The 22,685-nt window shown below is 45.9% G+C and overlaps 1 protein-coding gene across 1 annotated transcript in view; it reads right to left on the bottom strand.

Annotated features, from left to right (window-relative positions):
* LOC144891956 (uncharacterized) overlaps positions 1-21,932 on the bottom strand; it is a 70,640-nt gene extending 48,708 nt beyond the window's left edge. The window contains 4 exon segments of the mRNA XM_078777067.1: positions 6,009-6,460; positions 6,842-7,579; positions 13,506-13,649; positions 21,737-21,932. Of these exon segments, the coding sequence (XP_078633193.1) occupies positions 6,009-6,460; positions 6,842-7,579; positions 13,506-13,649; positions 21,737-21,932 (1,530 nt within the window).
* Between the last annotated feature and the right edge of the window lie 753 nt (positions 21,933-22,685).

Raw genomic sequence — 22,685 nt, 5'->3', positions numbered from 1 at the left:
GTGATTGGCAAATTTTTGATTTGTGGAAATTTGATGTGCAAATTTGGTAGTGAGCAATGGGCCCGGTGGGTAAGGGTGGCATCCCTGCCACCCTTCCCATGGTGGGGCAAAGGAGCAATAGTTTATGGGGTGTATGGCAGTGAAAACTAGCCCGGGTGGGTTAGGTTATATTGTAGGGATCAAGCGAAGATGACATTAGGTGACGTTAAGTTTAGTTAGTGACTGATACCTGTAGTGGGGACGCAGGTACATTAGTATGGATGATAATGACGAGGGAGCGCAATAGTTTAAAGGGACGACTGGGAAGCGCAAGTTTCAGAGGGGAGTAGTTAGATGAGATGATGCCGTGTGTGTGAGGATGGAACAGGTGTGATTGCACAGGTGTGCAACTGGACAGGTGTGATTGCACAGGTGTGCAACTGGACAGGTGTGATTGCACAGGTGTGCAACTGGACAGGTGTGTGGAGCAGTGTGTGAGTAATGAGTGTTGTGGATCAGCGCGAATGCGCTTGGGGAGAGAAGGGTGCAGGTGGCACCAGGTGTGAGAGCACAGGTGTGCAGGTACAGGTGTGTGGAGAGAGTTGGAGTAAGTGGTACGGAGTGGTGTGCATGGTGCGAAGGAGTGGATGGGGGAAGAGTGGACCCCTTTCACGAGTACCCGGGGCGGGTAGTGTAAGTGTTAGGTAGAGGGTATAGGTAAATTGTGGTTGGATATTGGCATTTGTGGTGCGATTGCAGAATGGTATTGTGGATGGGTGCATTAGTGTTGTGGAAATGGCTGGGCGTGTAGCCTGTTAGTGTGTGTAGTTGGTTGGGCACTCCACCACTGTGAGGATGTCGGCCAGGTGAGGCCGCAGGTGGGCTCTGGGAGCCGTTAGTTGTGGATGGGGCCCGAGGATCCGGAGGACGGACCCGGGTAGCCCAGTGCCAGAGAGGGCACCGAGTGGGGAGAGCGCCAGAGGGCCTTCCCCAGGTAGTTAGGTTAGGGTAAGGAGCAGGTAAGCTCGGAGGCAACTGCAGTGGTGGAGGTGTGCAGGTGGGTAGACCCGCTGGGAGAGGTACACGCCACAGCCCAGAAATTGTGCGAGGGCACCGGGAGATGAATCGGGGGAGTGAGACCCCAAATTGAAAAGCACCACAGTTTGGTCAATGGGAATTGGTTTTTAGAACCCATAGTGTAAGAGGGCCAATGGTTTGGCCGGAGAAAGACCCCGGGTAGTGTAAAGTTGTTAAAGTCATTTAGGAAATAGTTAGGATTGATGAACCTGTCGCACCATACGCAGCCACTTACCTGTGGTGATGATGATGACTCCACACCTGTGTTTTCTTTGTTTTGTGTTGCAGGAAGAAAGGACTGCTGTTGGATTGGTGAGACGCATCACGACGTGGATGAGACATTGGGGTGATTCCATCTCTCCCTCCTTAGGAGGGACTGATGATGAATTGGTAATGGCAAATTATGATGTTGAGTTGAAAATGGCAAATTTGATTGGTTAGGAGGGAGAGAAGACGAATTTGGTATATGGGAGGAACGGGGAAGACAGTAGGGACGTTTGTTGATTTGTAAAGTAGATGTTTATGGGTAGTGTTGTGTTTTGTGGATACAGTAAGGGGTAAGGGAGGGGCCATGTAGGTTACCTGGTGGGGGGGGGGCATACGATAGGAACGTACCTGTCTCACCTGGTTCCCATGTGCCCCCAGTGTGCATCATCTTGTATTGCGTGCACTTTTGGCGCCCTTACCACCTTACTCACTTGTCTGCTTCTTTTGTCTCCCACCTCCGAGGATCTGGCTTTGGGGCAGAGAGAGAGAGGAGAGAGAGGTGCTGGCTCCGCAGTTGTGGGCCTGCACTTTCGCTGCTTGCTGCCTGGATCGATACACCATATGGACCGCAATGTTTGTGGCCACCCACAATGGACCGCAGTTCTTTTGCGGCCAAGCACCACCCATGGATGGACCTATGGGTCAACGTGGCACCTATGCCATACAAGGTGAACCACTAACAGTTGGCCCCCTGACGGCCACAATAAAGAAATGGACGCGGTTGGCGCCTTTCTTTATTTTTAAAGAAGTAAGAAGGCCAAGTGCACCACACGAAGGCAAGACCAGCGGCAGAACATCGGCCGGCTGCGACACCACACTATGATTATTAAACATTTTATTGGTGACTGCACCGGATGGTGCTGACTGTGTTATGGGGTGGTGCTTTTGATGCTTGGAAGGGGTGCTCTGCACATTATTAAAGGCCATAAGGCCACAGAGCACTCGTGGGTTGGTGTATCGATGCTGGCATGCGTGCTCTCTCTATGCATAACATATGCATGTGTTCCTCCAAAAACAGGTCCTGGATCGTCGTGTAAATATCAGCATAGTCTTGTAAATAATGCTCCCTACCGGCTGTATGTTTAGTTTGCGAATTCTTTCCGCGATTCGGTTATCCTGTGGGCGTGTTTCTGTGAGGAGAAGGGTGCAACGTCGCAGGGGGACATATTTACTCATTTGTGAATATCTGTAAAACTGTCGCACTCAGGGTAGAGTTAATAGTAGAGGGAACTACATCTGAGTGCCACACTAAAATAGGTAAAAATTTATCGGGTCGGGCCGCCCCGAGGGTAGAGAAGGGTGCAATGTTGCGGATATGGGACTTGGCCTCAATATCCGCTTGTAAATACTCCCCTATTTCCCCAATACTCCCCAACTATCCCCAATCCCCCATTCCCTAGTCCCATTGCCTGTAAATAACACTCTGTAGAACCGACCTTCCCCTTTTTCCCCCATTAAATGTCGTGCCCAGGTTCACCGCATCTCACGTAGACAACTATAGGACATCTTGCTAGTTATTTTTAGTCTATGTCAGTTAAGGACTCGTTTCCATTAATTCTGACTCTTCGTTGCACCAGAATGTGATTGTATGGCACCAGTAGTGAGTTTAGGACCTCCCCTTACCTCCTCCCATCTTCCCCATGAAACAACAACTACAACAACAACAACAACAATAACAACAACTACAACAACAGAGGGGGGGGCGGCGCGGCGCGGCGCGGGGGGAGTGTGCGTCCTCACTCCGGCTTGGTTAGCCGCCATTACCCATGCGCTCCACGGGGTTACCACGAAGGGGCTGGCTGTCAGCTCCTCGTCAAGGGCGGAGCCTGGTAACCCCCCCGCACCCAATAAGAAGGGCGGACCGATTCCATCTGGGGTGGAGCTAACGAGCCGAGGGCGTGTCACTCCCCGCCGGATATACGCAGCGACTTACCGGACGTGACGTGAGATGCGCCCCGAGCTTGAAGAAGAGACAAGTCGCGACCTCGAGCGCTGAGAGAGACCTCCCGCATCTCTGGACCGGACCGGGTCGATTCTGTCCTTGAGCCAAGAGTGCACCTTGAGCCATCGACTACCCGCTTTCCTTGCCATCAATCCCCGTGTGAGTCAGTTTTGTCCTGTTTATCTGTCGTCTGTCGGGGCTATTATAAGACCGTGTTTAAGTGCCTACCTTTCTATGCTGTCCCTCTTGTCGTTGTAATCTGACCTTCCGCCCTAATATAACCTCCTCCGGAGGTCTTGAGAACTGAACCCTTGGTGTCGTGTCATTTTAATCCAGCCGTTGTGTCTTTTCCATCATTGATTTAGCATAGCGCGACTTAGTCAACGTTCGAGCATAATCGGGTAAACTGTGCAGACGCGGTCATACCAAACCGCTCGGTAAACTAACATCTACAACCGCGTCTGTAACAATATATATATATATATATATATATATATATATATATATATATATATTGTTGAGGATCTCACCGTCGGCCCCTTTTCCCCTTACCAAGGGGGGATTAATCCCCTTGTCTGCGACTGACCGACGTGAGTCCTGAAGCTGTCCAGCTCCCTCCAGAGAGGCAGGTGAGCAACCTCGTTCGAGACCGCGGACAAGATGTTATTTGCCGAGCGAATTAGCAGCCACGGCTCGAACCATTGACAAAAAATTGACCCGATTCTTATTCGTTGGCCAAATCATGCCACAGGTATTCAATGATGGAAAAGACAAGGACAAACGGATGTGAAGAAAAGAAGGCAGAGTAAGGAAGAACAGGGATTTATTACCAATATTTACAAGACCAAAGAAACCAAGGAGAAGGAAAAATACAAAAATAATGACAGAAGCAGCAGACACAGTGCAATACTAGCTTACCTATACAGTCTTACTTATTCCCTGGGACAACACGGACAAACAGACGACAGTCAGACTTACACGGGGATGATGACCGGAATGGTAGGAGGTGGATGGCTGGACGGATGAGGAGGTGGGACCACAGGGCTGGAAGGTTCAGCTGGACGCAGGAGAACGGCCGGGCCGGGAGTGAGCAGCCGCCGACTCTCCACACTTCCGTTCGCACGGAGGCGTTGCTTCACGGCCGCGGATCGAACCGCCGTTAAAGCTCAACTCCACCCAGCTGCGGTGGATTCAGCTGCGGTGGATTCCTTACTCATCTGCTGTGGGGGCTTCCTCGGTTATCTGCTCCAACTGGACTCACAGCTCCTCCTTAACTAGGACTGGACTCAACTGGGCTCCGGTAGACTGCGGGTGGGAGGCTCCAGGCGACGGGTTATATAACCACGCCCTACCAAGGCATGGCCACACCTTACCAAGCCGTGCCCACCGAGTCCTGGTTGGGCGCAAGGGCTTTCCTGGCTCCACCCTCTGAAGATGAGGTGCGGGCCACGCCCATAATGTAGCTCCTCCCCCTTCTTCTCCGAGGCTTGACCACGTGCGTAATGGAGTTTGGGGTGAAGAAAACCGCCCAATGCAATGACACTTCGGAGAGAGGATTGGGGGAAACTTAAAAATGGAACTATCTTATGTCATTTGGTGCAATGCAGAGTCAACTAGTGGGAAACAGAGCCTTAAGCTAATACACATAATAAGGAAATAACTATTTAGAAGGGTATATGATTTTCTACGTGCATGCGATGGATTAACTAAGGGGACTACCTTTGACCTTTACACAACGGAGGTATTTACAAGACTCATGACACTATTTACAATTGACAGAGGGTGATATTTACAACAATTATAGGATTATCAAATCCGCAACACTGCACCCTCATCCTCCAGGCAGGGCCCGGGCCTATAAAACTTAACTTAGTGTGGCACGTAGGTGTAATTCCCTCTACAATTAACCTGACCCTGAGTGTGACAGTTTTAAAACACAAATAAGTATGTCCCTCTGCTGCATTGCACCCTGCCTAACAGATTCACGCCGACAGGATAACCGAATTGCGGAATGGTTCTCAAACTAAACATGTACGGTGGGGAGCATTATTTACAAGTGACGCTGATTGTATTTACACTGCAACCCAGGACCTGTGATTTTTCTTTTGGGGGGGGGGGGGGAGAAGACAGCCTGTCATTCTTCTTCTTCTTGTTTTTGCGGCCTATTTGGTGGAAATAAAAAAAATGCACAAAACGTGTCCGTTTTTTATTTATGGCCCACAGGGGCCGACTACGAGTGGTTCACCTGTGGGCTTGGTGCCATCTCACCGGGGGGGGGGGGGGGCCTCCGAGGCCCAATCACTGCAACCAAGGGTTAAATTTCTTGGGAACGCGATGTTGCGTCTCGCACCTCAATCGACTATAAAATTTGGACACCCTGGTACTACGATTACCTCCCGCTTGACAAGAGAAAGACAATCATGAAAAATTTTTAATTCCGAAAGCCGAGCGCAATTTGCACCCAGCGGGTGTCAAACTCACAACCTTCGGACACCGAGTGTACACGTGGTTTGAATCCCATTCTCCTGACACCAGTTGTTGCGTGACTACCCTTGGTGAACACCGCAGGGTAACACGGATGACCAAACGAGCTTAATGCGTTCAGTTAAATGGCGGAGTTAATACATTCATTCAGAACAACAGAACCTTCAGAACATTTATAAGGCTTCTCTTCTGTGTGTGTTCTTTGATGCGTTTGTAAATCTGATGAACGAGCAAAATCCTTGCTGCACACAGGACATTTATAAGGCTTCTCTCCTGTGTGTGTTCTTTGATGTGTTTGTAAATCTGATGAATGAGCAAAATCTTTGCTGCACACAGGACATTTGTAAGGCTTCTCTCCTGTGTGTGTTCTTTGATGTCTTTGTAAATCTGATGAACAAGCAAAATCCTTGCTGCACACAGGACATTTATAAGGCTTCTCTCCTGTGTGTGTTCTTTCATGTGTTTGTAAATGTGATGAATGAGCAAAATCCTTGCTGCACACAGGACATTTATAAGGCTTCTCTCCTGTGTGTGTTCTTTGATGTGTTTGTAAATGTGATGAATGAGCAAAATCGTTGCTGCACACAGGACATTTATAAGGCTTTTCTCCTGTGTGTGTTCTTTGATGTGTTTGTAACTGTGATGAATGAGCAAAATCCTTGCTGCACACAGGACATTTATAAGGCTTCTCTCCTGTGTGTGTTCTTTGATGTGTTTGTAAATACTAGGGCATGCCCGTACTATATATATATCTAAAATTATATCCCCCCCCCCCCCCCTCTATTTACATGAAATGGTTTGGTCCAAAGCGAACGGCTTGCGGAGTTTGGTAAAGAAATCGCCATAGCTCGGTAACTACTTGTCCGATTAATTTAAAACCTTGAAAAGGCACATCCTCGGGTCCCCAGCAATATACCTGGCAAGTTTCAAGTATATCGGACCGGTAGTTGTCGAGAAACAGCGGTCGCATACACACAGACACACACACAGACACACAGAGATTACTGGAATTATAGATAGATGATGAACGAGCAAAATCCTTGCTCCACACAGGACATTTATAAGGCTTTTCTCCTGTGTGTGTTCTTTGATGTGTTTGTAAATGTGATGAACGAGTGAAATCCTTGCTACACACAGGACATTTATAAGGCTTCTCTCCTGTGTGAGTTCTTTGATGTGTTTGTAAATTTGATGAATGAGCAAAATCCTTGCTGCACACAGGACATTTATAAAGCTTCTCTCCTGTGTGAGTTCTTTGATGTCTTTGTAAATCTGATGAATGAGCAAAATCCTTGCTGCACACAGGACATTTATAAGGCTTCTCTCCTGTGTGTGTTCTTTGATGTGTTTGTAAATGTGATGAACGAGCAAAATCCTTGCTGCACACAGGACATTTATAAGGCTTTTCTCCTGTGTGTGTTCTTTGATGTGTTTGTAAATGTGATGAACGAGTGAAATCCTTGCTACACACAGGACATTTATGAGGTTTCTCTCCTGTGTGTTTTACTTGATGACATTTCAATGTTGATAACCAAGACAATTCCTTGCTGCACACATTGCACTTGTATGGCGTCGCCCGTCTGTGTGTTGCTTGACATCTCTTTGAAGCCTTTAATGAGATAAATGTTTTCTTGCAAACAGAACACTTGTACAGCTTCTCGTTCCTTTCAATTTTCTTGAATGTCGAACTACAATTGTTCTTAGTCAATACACTGCTATTGTTGTTGACTTCCTGATAAGAAGTCTGTGTCATGTTCTGATTGAATGAAACTTCACTGTCAAACAATTGCGAACTTGACTTGGAATAAAAAACCAATTTCAATTGATTCTCTGCAAAGACAATTCAAAAAACCATCAATAAATCACAATTGCTGTGAAACATCATCATTTAAAAAAGCAGAATGAATAGTACTCCATTACCATTGAAAACTGGCCGTTTGTCTATTCTTATCTGCCATGAGGCGGAACCGAAAGTAAAGGATCAATGTTTAAGGTCCCGTGACAAGAATGCTTTGAGATTTAGAGGTGGTTTCTATGTGAATGAAGAGTGCTGAACAAAATGGGTGGCAGTTATCCTTTCAGGATTGCTGACTTTTCTGGCTCCGTGCCATAAACCAATATAGCTGTCACCAGAATATAAATTGGCCCTACCGTACCAGACGTAGTTCATGTGTTTTTTCATACATTTTATAATTAATGGATGTCAGGGAATACATTTTTACCAGAAAATAATATTTATATTTAAAGTAAATGTCCAAATCCCAAGAAGGCTGGCAAAATCCAAGATTGCCACTAAAATCTCTCCCACTCTCCTTTCCTCCTCTGTGGTGGCCCTGAATTTGTGAAGGTGGGGGTACACCATCCTATATTTGGGGGATCTATGGGTCGCTATTACGAGATCATCAGCTGTCTCCATGCTTGTTCAACACACAGAACTGAACTGTCTGGGGTATGCAACAACAACAACATGCTGGCTGATGTACGGCTTTGTTGATAGAGTGACAGCAACAAGATTTTTTAAAACCCAACAACAAGCCATTGAATCAGAAATTTACCGCCATGGATGTACCCTCTTTTACACCACCTCATTTAACACGTCAAACTAGTTATTCATGCCCGTAGTTTGTATCCTTCATGATGTCCTTAAAAACAGTACGTTTCTTGTTTGGAAGGACTTTAAATTTTGTTTGATTGGCAGACGAACAGACAGGCTGAAGTAATTCCTATATAGCAAGTGTGAATGCACGCTCAAGACGAGACTCCGTCAAATTTAGAGCCAACACACTCCTAAGCTGCACGTTCATATTCCGATTCGTGTTGAACGATATTCAAAACATGAAATTAAAAGGAAAGTATGTTGTTCCTCAAACACAGACTGACAGTGACATTTGTCAGACAGATTGAGTGAACCAATTGTGTCACCTCACTTTCCGCTACACACGCAAGACAAAAGGAAACGTCCCAATAAGCCGAGGATGTCTTCATTGAATGATCTTACGACAGGGGTCATGCTTTATTTTATTTTTTAAGCGTGACCCCTGTCACACGTTCATATTCCGATTAGTGTTGAACGATATTCAAAATATGAAATTAAAAGGAAAGTATGTCGTTCCTCAAACACAGACTGACAGTGACATTTGTCAGACAGATTGAGTGAACCAATTGTGTCACCCCACTTTCCGCTACGCACGCAAGACAAAAGGAAACATCCCAATAAGCCGAGGATGTCTTCATTGAATGATCTTATGACAGGGGTCATGCTTAATTTTTTTTTTTTTGAGGTCTGCCGGGCCACCAAATAGTCCATGGGCCAAACCTGAAAATTTGACCCATCGGTACCATCTCTGGTGGCAAAGCCTCACTGTTTTTTTCATAGTTTAGGGCCGAGAGATTATGAATTGAGGTGATAGCAGTGTGAAATTGGCAGCTTTCTGGTAGTTATCACCTCTCAAACATCACCCTACCGCTATAATTTGAAGCCCAAAATTTGGGGGTAGGGGAAACTAAAATGACTGTAGTTTCGCTCTGGGTGGGTCAATCTTAACAATATACCACTCATAATGTCCGTCTATGTACCCTCTATCTTAATCAAGAAGATTTATGCAAAAGATTTCATTATGTAGGTCACCAGAGGTCAAAAGGTCACCAATTTTAGGGGTTGCCCAAAATTGACCATCGGGCAAGTCATGTTGCTAGAATAAAGTAACAAATCACCCAATGGTGATTTAAACACTTGGAATGCATATTTTAGAGGTCTTCAGATGATTCTAAGGGGGACATTATTGAGTTGCTTTTGCAAAATTTTATTTCAGAGCAATTCATTTTGAACCATTTCTTGTAAATACCTAAAATCCAGGGTTTCGGGGGTAGGGGAAACCATAATGACTGTAGTTTTTGAGTGGATTGACCAAAATTGAAAATCTAATCGTCAAATTGTATGTCTATGTGCGCTCTATCATAATGACACTAGATGATGCAAAATTATTTAAATGTGTAGGTCATCAGAGGACAAAAGGTCACAAATTTTCGATGCTGCCAAAATCGTCTTTAGCACAACTTATTCTACTAAAACAAAGTAGTAAAAATGAACAAAAAGTAATATCAACTTCCAGAAATTCTATTTTTGATGTCTTTATGTAATGTTGAGGGCTTGGAAAGTAACCTGAGTATTTTGAGTTCTCAATCTTCATCATCATCATCATCATCATCATCGCAATCTGATTCAATATCAACTGTCATCTCCAGTTCATCCTCCTCATTTCGCTGGTTTTCGCAAGTTTGTAATTTACACATCGGCGTACATTTCAACCCATTGTCTATGCAGCCACACTCTCCCTTTTTGCAAAGTCGTTTGCACTGCCAGGCCATCATTTCCAACACAGCTTCAGTTTTCCTATTTTGTTAGTTTTCCTTGTTATAGAGCCACAAAGGTGACTGACAAAACTGAAGCACCAAGTTGAGTTTGTCTTGGAGCCTACGCCATTGTGGTGAACATCGAGGAAAAAGCGGACATCAAGAGAAGTACGAACGTGGTCCGTTGCCACACGAACTGCCGGCACCTCACACGATGCTGGAGCCTCTTCCCTGAAGGTGGACACCGAAAGGATAAATGAGGTATGCTGCCATGTGGATCGCATACGAACCGAACCCTTACGTGGGATATCTGGCAGACTCCAGAGGGGAGGGGCCCTCATTGAAGAGGGGAAGGGGTCGATGTTGAGAAGGAGAGGGATTTTGAGTCAAGTCAAAAAAATGAATGTACGGGAAGCACTGCTCACACCGGGTGTGATAGATCGAGACGGGGCTTTGTGAATAGACATGACTCCGATGAACCGCGGGAAACTCCGGATGCCAGAGGCGAGGGTGTGGAGGTGGATGGGAAGGATTGTGAGAGGAAGGGGAAGGATGAGCGTGAATGCTCACGAAAAGCTGCTAATAATCTTACTATAATTCACCAAATGTCCGTCCGAAAATGGCTGAACCGATCGCAACGATATTTTTGGTGGGTAATCCTGGGACCCCCTGGAGTAAAATAGGCTTTATTGGTTTTCCAATTTTCCAGTTTTTCCAAACACGATGGAATAATATTTCACGATGGCTTTTCACGACAAACACGATGGTTTTTATTGAAATTCTATAAATACTGTTTAGATTTTGATGAGAATTTAGATCCTGCCGCAATGCGGAAGTGGACAGATGATGGCAAATGCACGGGTTTGATAATATCCAAATACAACCATCATTTAACCAATAGGCCTGGTGTTGGCTTAGCGGTTAGGGTGCCGGCTTGGGATCCCAGGATCCTGGGTTTGAATCCCGGTCGATCGCTGAATTAACGCCAGGGGGGTTGACTCAGCCTGTCATCCTTCCCAGGTCGGCAAATTGAGTACCAGCTTGCTGGGATGAATGATCACGGTGTGTACCCCAGTTTAGAATAGGTACACCGTATCCCTGCGCATCGTAAGAGGTGACCAAGGGTTGGCGCCAGGAAGGGCATCCGGCCATAAAAACATTGCCTCAAACAGGGAACCATGATTGTCATGGGGCCCGCAAGGCTAACCCCCGCTCTCGCAGGGAAAATGACCTTAAAACGATCATTCATTCATATATTCATTTAAAACAGTATTTTGTTGAAGTATCAATTGATGATTGGAATCACCATTGATGGGGTATGGAAAAACGTACCCGTTTGTTTGCGAACGGGTACGTTTTTCATGGATGTACTTCACGAAATTGTTGTCCATGTCAGACGTGTGACTCAAGGTGCTACAGCAATGTGGAATTTATTGGTTTCACCCTTTAGCATTCACCATTTCTGCATTGTCTGTTTGCTTCTGGCCTCCCACCCGTGCGGAGTGGAGGGGACGGAGGGGTGAATGCATGCGAGCCATTGCTGACACTGGATCTGATGGATTGAGACAGGGCTTTGTGGGCAGGCGTGGCTCCGATGAACCGCAGGGCATTCCGGGTGCCAGGGGTGGGGTCTGGGGGAGGGTGTGAGTGGCGGGGCCGTGGCTGGGGTCCCCACGGGAGTATGGAGACGGGGAATGACGCGTGGTGTGCACGTCTCTGTGATGGGCGGGTCGGGGCGGCACTATGGGGCAGACCATGGTGATACATTCATCGAGGTGCCGAGAAATGTTGGGGTGCCGAGACGCTGACGGCAGATGTGGGTCCTGACAATGGGGGTGGGAGTGAAGCAAGCGGATTTGCAATGCTGAGAAACTCATGCACGGTCTAGACTCTTGGGTGGGCTGCACTGTGGGTCACAGGGGGAGGGGCCTTCAGTGGAATGGGAGGAGGCAATGAAGATGGGCACAGGGAAACGATGGAACATCTTGTGTTGATAAAAAGAAGAAAAATATCTCAAGCAAAGAGTCGCAGGCCTCCTATAGGGGAAACCCTATGCCTGTGCGGCCAGCTTGAGCAACAGGAAAGTGCACTGTAAAAAATAATAACTGTACCTTCTCAAGCGAGGAAATAGATCACTTTGGGAAGAGACATGATTACGCACCACAGCAAGAAGCTTCGAAAGTGCTGACTGTCTCACCATCAAAGACAATACTCCAGAGGAGAAAACGACAAACGGAAACCAGGAGTGTTGAGGTGAAGGAGATAATCCTCCAATGCAGGATGTATTCCAATTTCCATACATTAAGCATGGGGGAGTAAAGGTAAGGGTGAACGGTTCAGGAACCAGCTGAAAAAAAACTGGCACGAGGGCGGAGACAGTCCCCCTTGATAATGTGAGAAGGTCTTTTCAACAATTAAAGATATCTAGATAAAGATAGAATGGAAGAGATAACATCTCAGGCAAGGCAACAAGTGGCAGAAGAGATTAGAGTGAGGGGAGCTATGTGCATGCTTGAAGGTGAAGACAGAGATGGCAGGAGGGATTGTAAGAGGAAGGGGAAGGCCGAGCATGAAATGCCTACTTTGAAAGCAAATACCTATTTTGGGGGGCAATCGACCCCCCCAAAGGGGCAGATTTTTTTTCAATGCCATGAACATACTTTGGTACATCACTGGACGTGAAGGTTGTGGTCAAGTTTCATAGAAATTGTGTGTTTAGTTTCAGAGAAGAAAGCAAATACCTCTTTTGGTGGGGTCAAACCTGGACCCACTTTGATCCCGGTAGACCCTCTTAGACTTCTATTTTCTTCGTGCCGTGAACAAACTTTGGTACTTCACAGGTGATGAAGGTTGTGGTCAAGTTTCATCGAAATAGTGGTGGAATGTTTTGGAAAAGAAAGGTTGAATCAGTCTCCACTCTCTTTGCTTGGATTTTTTTCCCGATGTTTAAAATCATTATTCTATTAAAATTGAAGCATCAACTTGATTGCTGCGGGGTGTATCGTTTTCTATGCACTCTCTCATTACTGTAGCATGTCATCTACCCTTATCCCCGTATTCCTTTTAATAAACCCATTTTAATTATACGAGATGTTTTCCCACCTTTTACCTTCAGCGTGCTGCCTTGTTCGGCCTCAGATCGATTCTTGGGTTTTGAAAATTGTAAAGAATAGTTAATTGAACGCAGTATACATTTAGTAAGCTCAACGATCCTCTGGAGCAGCCAAAGCTCCTGATGCTTCAGCGACGTTTGTCAGAGCCATTGATGCGACACAAGCTTGACTGTGTGCACACTGTATAAACTGATCAATCCTTCGACATGATGTTGAATTCAAGCCTTTCATTGATAATCAGCCAAACCAAGTGGAGCTGTGCTGTGTGTTCTGTGCATGGATCTGCTTACCTTCATGCATCTTAGGAGCATTCTTCATCTCCCAGAGAGAAAAAGCACAAGGTTCCTGCTTTACACACTCATTGCTCAAAGCATCCTGGGAACTCTGAGAGAAGTCACTTTGAAAATCTTCCATCTTCACTGGATGAACCAGATCTAAAAACAATATGATCTCATGTTATTTAAGTAAAGAGATAAAATGAATACCAAAAAAACAAGGAGAAAAAGACATGAAATGTCGAAGTCCCTGCGGTTTTAGTTATTTTTCTGTGCAGAGTTGAAGGCCGCCGGTCGGCCATCTTTGCTCAGATTACAAAACAAAATCTTTTACATATGTATACTCTCATGTATTGTCCATGTGGCAAGTGTAAACAAAATTCATCCATGCATGTCCAATAAATGGTTGGAGACACATTTAAGTAATACACTGGCTGAAAGTCGGCCATCATTGTTGTGATTTCGAAAAAAAATGACATGCATATGTAAGCCATCATTCATGATCTGTGTGCCAAGTTTGAACAAAATCGGTAAATGCATGTTTGAGAAATGGTTGAAGAAATTCCCTTTTGATAAACCCATTTTAATAATGAGACGTTTCCCCCAACTTTTACCTCACGCATGTTACACAGCCTCGGATCAGTGATTATTGGGGTTTTCAACATCAGGTTTTGTTTTTACAACTAAAATAGCCACCAGCCGGACATCTTTGATCGCATTGTGGATCAAAATTATTTGCACATGCAGTATATATCTTCATGTGTTGCCTTTGTGCCAAGTATGAACAAAACAGGGTCCATACATGCCAGAAATATGGTTGAGAACGGATGTATTAACGCATGGATGGACGGAAAAGACCCAATGATATACAAACGTGCTTGTGATATACAAGGTGGAGGTAGAAGAAGCAATTTGCATCAGATGTTGTCATTGTGACAATAATGTCAGGCAGAATGTGATCATCACTCGTATAAGGGACCGTGTGGTAACTGTGATCTCATCCTATGATCAAAGGGTGCTTGCACATTGCATTTAGTTGATCTTGAGGAAGGCATCACTGGGCTTCTACGTCCTGAAGAAGTTTCTGGCTGTTAACAAATAGCAAGTGCAACCACTTCACAAGAGGAAAAATAAAGAAAGATAGAAGCGCATTCCACTCCAAGCACTTTGGCGCACCCTGCTATGCACATGGCGAACGCACAAATATTATTAGCCTCGCTCGAGGGTATTGCATTTGAGTCAGTTTGTCTGTCTGTTTGTCCGCACACAATAAATATGATTTTCTCTGCAACCGTTGGTCCGATTGACAGGAACTTTTCACCATAGCGTGCGTCTTTTCACCATAACGCACCTTCATAAAGAGGTGCGTCTCCTCCTGTATAAGTTTTAAATGATAATTATGACGCCATATGTCATGTGGTACAGTCACCATCTTGGAAAAACCAAAAAAATGCACCTCTTTATCTCTGAAAGCGCTGCATAGGAAAAAATTGAGACATGGCTCATTGTAAAGAAATCTCCATGTGGGATAACATACAGTCACGTGAAAAAGTAAGTACACCCCATGTAAAATTGACTTTTTCAACATATTTCAACATACAGCTATTTGATCTTCATTTCAGCAATATTGAGAGATAAATGCATGCTGTTGTTGTTCCACCCCCCTTTTTTCTCGAGCCGACCGCATGGTCAATGGCGGCCAAGGCGAACGCTAACCAAGGCGCGTAACAGAATTGGGAGGGACAAGGCACTGTCTGTAGGTGCGCATAATGGCGCCGTTTGGAGAGAGCGATTGGGAAATGAGCGAATGGGGCCGATCTTATTTAATAATAATAATAATAATAAAAATAATAATAATAATACATTTATTTTATATAGCACTTTTCAAGAAGCCCAAAGATGCTTTGACAGTACAAAAAACAAGTGCAAAAAGACAAATATAAATCGGTAAATAATCAAAGCAAAAGGAAGGAGAAGGAGAAGAGATAGTCAGGGGTTAAATGCTGTGGGTTAAATGTTAAATGCAGTGTTGAACAGGTGGGTCTTGAGTGATGTTTTGAATGTGGTGAGTGAGGAGGAGTCTCTGATGGTGTGAGGTAGTGAGTTCCAGGGGGTGGGAGCAGCGATGGAGAAGGCCCTGTCCCCCCAGGATCTGAATTTGGTCTGGATGGGGGGGGGGCTGGAGGGGGACAGGAGGTTGGCGCCAGCAGAGCGGAGGTTGTGAGTGGGAGTGTGTCTGGAGAGTGATTAATGCAACGCAGATTCAACTATTGGGAACACGGCCTTATCTAGACACATAATAAGGAAATAACTGAGATTTCTAAGGTGACCTACGTGTTGCATATGGACTAATTAAGGGTGCGACCTTTAACCTTTTAATAATGGAATATTTACAAGAATTATTTACAAAGTGAGGGTTCTAAAACCGCAACACTGGTCAATGGTGTTTGGAGCGAGCGCTAAGGCGACGAAGGCTCAATGCCACTAATCAAACCACGTGACCATTTGGGGAGACCATGTGACTGTTGCGGATTCGGGGGTCAGCACTCCCCTTATCAAGGTGGGGGTGGGGGAAAGGAAAGAGAGAGACAGAAAGACAGAGACAGAGAGACAGAGAGAGAGAGAGAACAAACGATGAATTGTGAAAGATGATGGGAATAGAGCCTGTGATTGATGCTGTGAAGAGGATTAGGTTGAGATGGTTTGGTCATGTGTTGAGGAAGGATGACAGTAACTGGTTGAAAAGAGTGATGGAAATGAATGTAGAAGGAAGTAGAGGACGGGGAAGACCGAGAAAGACTTGGCTAAAGATGGTCGAAGAAGAAATGCGGGCAAGGGGGTTAACAAGGGGAGATGCAGAAAATAGGGCAAAATGGAGAACATTGTCACGGGGACCGCAAGGCTAACCCCTGCTCTTGCAGGGAAAATGGCCTGAAAATGCCTGTTGTTGTTAATAATAATAATAATAATAATACATTTATTTTATACAGCGCTTTTCAAGAAGCGCAAAGGTGCTTTAACAGAGTACAAAAAACAAGTGCAAAAAGACAAAAATAAATAGGTAAATAATCAAAGCAAAAGGAAGGAGAAGGAGAAGAGATAGTCAGGGGTTAAATGCTGTGGGTTAAATGTTGAATGCAGTGTTGAACAGGTGGGTCTTGAGTGATGTTTTGAATGTGGTGAGTGAGGAGGAGTCTCTGATGATGTGAGGTAGTGAGTTCCAGAGGGTAGGAGCAGCGATGGAGAAGGCCCTGTCCCCCCAGGATCTGAATTTGGTCTGGATGGGGGGGGGGTGGTCAGGAGGTTGGTACCAGCAGAGCGGAGGTTGAGGGTGGGAGTGTGTCTGGAGAGGAGGTCAGTCAGGTAGGATGGGGCCAGGTTATGGAGGGCTTTGCAGGCCAAGAGGAGGATTTTGTGCTGGATTCTCTGGGGGATGGGGAGCCAGTGAAGCTTGTAAAGGACGGGGGTGATGTGGTCACGGGTCCGGGAATGGGTGAGTAGAAGGGCAGCGGAGTTCTGAATGTATTGGAGTTTATTGGTGATTATTGAGGGTGAACCAGACAGGAGGCTGTTGCAGTAATAATAATAATAATAATTCATTTATTTTGTATAGCGCTTTTCCAGAAGCCCAAAGGCTCTTTGACAGAGTGGCAAACATAATGCATAACAATACATGAAAACAACAATTGCAAAAAGACAAGAATCAATAGGGAAATATTTAAAGCAAAAGGAGGGAGAAGGAGAAGAGATAGTCAGGGGTTAAATGCTGTGGGTTGAATGTTGAATGCAGTGTTGAACAGGTGGGTCTTTAGTGATGTTTTGAATGTGGTGAGTGAGGAGGAGTCTCTGATGGTGTGAGGTAGTGAGTTCCAGAGGGTGGGAGCAGCGATGGAGAAGGCCCTGTCCCCCCAGGATCTGAATTTGTTCCGGATGGAGGGGGTCAGGAGGTTGGTACCAGCAGAGCGGAGGTTGCGGGTGGGAGTGTGTCTGGAGAGGAGGTCAGCCAGGTAGGATGGGGCCAGGTTATGGAGGGCTTTGTATGTCAAGAGGAGGATTTTGTACTGGATTCTCTGGGGGATGGGGAGCCAGTGAAGCTTGTAAAGGACGGGGGTGATGTGGTCACGGGTCCGGGAATGGGTGAGTAGACGGGCAGCGGAGTTCTGAATGTATTGGAGTTTATTGGTGATTTTTTAGGGTGAACCATAGAGGAGGCTATTGCAGTAGTCCAGACGGGAGGTGATGAAGGCGTGGATGAGGGTTTCTGCAGCCGTGGAGGAGAGGGATGAGCGGAGACGGGCAATGTTTTTCAGGTGAAAGAAGGCTGACTTTGTGATCTGTTTAGTGTATTTGTCGAAGGAAAGGGTTTGGTCAAAGATGACGCCAAGATTCCGGATGTGAGGGGAGGTGGATACTGGGATACCGTCGATGTTGAGGGCAAAGTTATGGGTGGATTTTGTGAGCGTTTTTGGGCCAATGATGATTATTTCAGATTTATCACAGTTAAGCTTGAGGAAGTTGATTTGAAGCCAGGATTTTATTTCAGTGATGCAGTTTGTCAGGATAGAGTGGGTGTCGGTGGAGACGGACTTGGTGGAGATGAAAAGCTGGATGTCATCGGCGAAGCAGTGGAATTGGAGACCATGACGGCGGATTAAGTGACCGAGCGGGGACAGGTAAAGGACGAAGAGGAGGGGGCCAAGAACTGAACCTTGGGGGACACCTTGGGGGAGGGGAGCAGTGGGGGATTTGCAGTTATTGATGGAGATGAACTGGCATCTGTCAGAGAGGTATGATTTAATCCAAGAGAGGGCAGTGCCGGTAACGTTAAAGGTGGATTCAAGTCGGGTGAGGAGGATAGTGTGATCGATGGTGTCAAAGGCAGCGCTGAGGTCGAAGAGGACGAGAATGTTGAGGTTGCCAGCGTCAGAGGAGAGGAGAAGGTCGTTGGTGATTTTGAGGAGAGCAGTTTCAGTACTGTGGTTGGAGCGGAATCCGGATTGGAATGTTTCATACAGGTTATTGGCAGAGAGATGATGTTTGAGTTGAGTGGCTACAGCGCGTTCCAAAACTTTTGACAGAAAGGGTAGGTTGGAGATGGGTCTGAAGTTGTTTAGGGTGTCAGGGTTTAGACCAGGTTTTTTTAGAATGGGGGTAACAGCAGCAATTTTGAGGGAAGGTGGGACGATGCCTGTAGACAGGGAGGAGTTTATTGTTGCAATGATAAGTGGAGAGAGAGCAGGGAGGGAGGCTTTGACAAAGCTGGAGGGGATGGGGTCAAGAGTGCAGGTGGCAGTTTTCATTCCTATGAGGAGTTCAGAGAGGTCAGTAGGGGAGATTGGGGAGAACCGAGACAGGGGATGGCAGGACAAGGGGGGGCAGGTGGTTGGAGGGGGAGCGGGTGCGGCGGTGGTCAAGCTGTTGTAGATGTTGTCAATTTTGCGTTGGAAGAAAGAGAGGAAGGAGATGCAGTTGTCTACTGTGAATGACTGGGTGGTGGTGTTCAGGGGGCGGAGGAGTTTGTTTATTGTCGAGAAGAGTGCTTTTGGGTTTCCGGAGCCAGAGTGGATAATTTGAGAGTAGTAGGCAGAGCGGGCGTGGGAGAGGGCATCTTTGTAGTGTTGTATGTGGTCCTTGTAGGCTTGGGAGTGAACTGTGAGACCCGTTTTATTGCGGAGTCTTTCAAGTTGGCGAGCACGAGTTTTCATCAGGTGGAGTTCAGGGATAAACCAGGGAGCAGAATGGGTGAAAGAAACTGTTTTGGTTTTTACAGGTGCAAGCTGGTCAAGGCAGGAGGAGAGAGTGTGGTTGTAGTAGTCAGTGAGGTCGGAAGGGGTGTGGAGGTCAATGAAGGGAGAAGTGGACATTTTTTCAGAGAGGGTGGATGAGAATGAGGTAGGTGAAAGAGCGTTTAGCTTACGGAAGTTGATTGTGCGATAATGCCTTGGTGTTGGGGCGGGGATGTTGATGGTCAGAGTGATGGCTAAGTGGTCAGAGAGGGTGAGGTCGGAGCCATAGAGATGGTGCAAACTTAATCCAGTGGAGCAGACAAGGTCCAAAATGTGACCACGGATATGGGTAGGAAAGTCGACATGTTGAGTGAGGTTAAAGCAGGTGAGTAAATCAGTGAAGTCAGTGGTTATTGTGGAGTCAGTGGAGTCCATGTGGATATTGAAATCACCAAGGAGGAGGATTGAGGGGGAGAGGGAACATAGCTGGGTCAGAAAGTAGGAGAAGTCAGACAGGAATGATGGGTGTGGTTTGGGAGGGCGGTAGACGACAGCCATGACTGACTGCGTGTGACCAGAGAGTTTTAAAGCCAGGTGTTCAAATGATGGAGCAGATGAGATGGAGATGAGGTTGGTCTTGATGTCTTGACGGTGGATAACGGCAATTCCACCACCTCGGCCCTCCGAGCGTGGTTTATTGACGTAGGAATATCCATTGGGTGTGGTGAGGTTAAGTGTGTAGTAGTCCAGAGGTTGTTGCCAGGTTTCCGTGAGACAGAGAAAGTCCAGTTTGTTATCCAGGATGTATTCGTTCAGGATGAGGCATTTGTTGTTGAGGGACCGGGTGTTGAACAGGGTGAGCTTGATGTTGTTTTGAACAGCAGGGATGAATTCAGGTGATTTAGCCAGGGTTCGTAGGCAGGAGGTGCGATCGTGTGGGTTGCTGTGACCAGGTGCGCTGGGACGAAGAGTGAGAGTGCGCTGAGCCGACCAGAGGACGGGGATGGAGTGATCTGATTGCAAATAAACAAACTTACGACCGGAGCCACGGTGAATGTACCTGGGTCGTCGGAGGAGTCCATTTGATTTGATGGCAGAGATGCATGATGGGGTGGAGCGGGTATTGAGCAGAAGAAGCCTTGCGGCGGAGTACCTCAGAGCCATGCCAGGCAGGAGCGAAGGGACGAGTACGAGGCCAAGGTCGAGGAGGCAAAGCGGCGAACGCAGCGGCAAACGACTGCAGCCGCTAATCAAGACCACAGCGGCAAACAGCATCCGCCGCAAACAACGGCCACAAACAACGGGAGCGGGCCTGAGGAAACAGTGGAGGAGCCGGGCAGGCGAAGCCAGGAGCAGAGCCGGGACCGAGCAGAGGGCAGACCCAACGGTCAAAAATCCGCCACGACCACCAGAAAAGCAAACTATGTACACTGGCCCAGTCGGAGAAGCGGCGAACAAGTAACGCCAGCGTCCTCACCAGACCGGACCGGAAGCCAAGACGGGAGGTGATGTCCAGACGGGAGGTGACGGGAGTAGTCCAGACGGGAGGTGATGAAGGCGTGGATGAGGGTTTCAGCAGCCGTGGAGGAGAGGGATGGACGGTGACATGACATTCTGTTCCCGTGATGACATTCTGGGGTTCTTAGAGACTTCTTTCAGCATCTTGCGGTATGCTCTCGGGCTGAACTTGCTGGGGCAGCCTGGCCTGAACAAGTTGGCAGTTGTTTGGAATCTTCTCCACTTGGAGATGATCTTCCAGACAGTTGAATGATTGATTTCAAATTGTTTGGAGATCTTTTTAAATTCCTTCCCAGACTCGTAGGCATCTTTCACCTTCTTTCTGAAGGCCTCAGAGAGCTCTTTTGATCTCGGCAAGGTGACGCTGCACACTTCAACAACAAAGAGCAAACCAAACTAAATGTCTGAGGTTTAAATAAGACAGGTTCCTCCAAGATCCTCTCTAATGATGTTCGAATCATTTGCACCTGAGCTGGTGCACCTGATTCTAATTTTAGGTATTTGAAGTAGTGATAAATGTAGGGGTGTACTTACTTTTTCCACATGCGAAATTTGCATTTATGTTTATTTAAATTATACAATGGACGACAAAATGTAAATGTTTCATGATGTTTGTTATATTATATCACCTTTATCTATCAATATTGTTGAAATGAAGATCAAATAGCTGTATGTTGAAATATGTTTTAAAAGTCAAAACTTCACATGGGGTGTACTTACCTTTTCACGTGACTATGTTCAGGATGATGTCATAGGTGCCTCCATTATGACGTTATAATTTAACAAGTACAAAACCTCATCCGATCAAGATGAAATGCCTTGAGCGTCATCTAGGGATACATTGGTGGAGAAAAATAAATAAAATAATGATGACGTCATTGGTCACGTGGTTGGGCCGCCTTATTTGTTTTCACACAAAAGCCTTAAATTCACTAAAAACACATGCTGGCGAGGGTCTGCAATCTCTTCTTGCTGTTTCTTGTTGGGAGTTGCAATGCTTACCTCTCGGAGGACAATGGACGAGTTCAGGATCAACCATCAGCTTCCTATCAACGTTTGTAATAACAAAGTCATACCGTTGTGTTTTGATGTTATCTCCATCAATGGGATTGCAAGTTTGTAACCGAATGATTTTGTCACAGCCATCAATAAGTGCATATTCCACAGAAATATCTTGACAAATATTGTGATGTTTCATCGTGTTGAACGAATTTGGTTTAATATTGAGCTGGGTATTCAAGTTGTTAGACACCCTTAAGGCAGGAAGATAGAGGGGGGGGGTGAGGTGGGGGTGGGGGAAAGGAAAGAGAGAGACAGAAAGACAGACAGAGAGACAGAGAGAGAGAGAACAAGCTCCCATACAATGTGCACTCATCAATGTCTGCCAATGGGACAAGCAGAATGTTGTTGTGGTTCAGACCTGTGTCTTGAAAAGTTGATTCATCTCCAGACTCAGACTTCACCTTCACTTTCGCAATAAAACGTGAAACAAAAAAATCTCTTTAAAACCAAACAACGGTTCGACTGAAACAAAATATTTTTTTATGAAAATTTTGAAAATAAATGAGAAATTATTTCAAATTCGAGAGATTCTCATTGTAGCACACGCAGTGCTGGATATTATTATATCAAGTCATTTTCAGTATTTTGATAAAAGCATCAACATAATTAAAGAGACTGGTCGACACACGAAAGGCTTACAGTATATCTCTGGATAGCCAATCATTATGTCACGACGCTCTTCCAGATCAATTTTGAAGGTCTGGTAAAACCATGTCATCACAACTGAGTATATTGTAGTAAATCATCTCCATATTAATAGGCTAATGCCGTCTATCTGTCCCACCCTGAAACATGGAAACGTTCTTCGGGGAGAAAAAAAAATGATAAAGCAAAGGTTACTTCAAATTAATCCAAAATCCTTTTTTCAAATTAATCCAAATTTTTTGAA

This window comes from Myxine glutinosa, chromosome 5, assembly GCF_964187855.1.
Source record: "Myxine glutinosa chromosome 5, kmMyxGlut1.1, whole genome shotgun sequence".
In the NCBI taxonomy this organism is placed as follows: Eukaryota; Metazoa; Chordata; class Myxini; order Myxiniformes; family Myxinidae; genus Myxine; species Myxine glutinosa.
The sequence above is the reverse complement of the archived record's forward strand: the minus strand, read 5'-3'. Positions and strand labels throughout refer to the sequence as shown.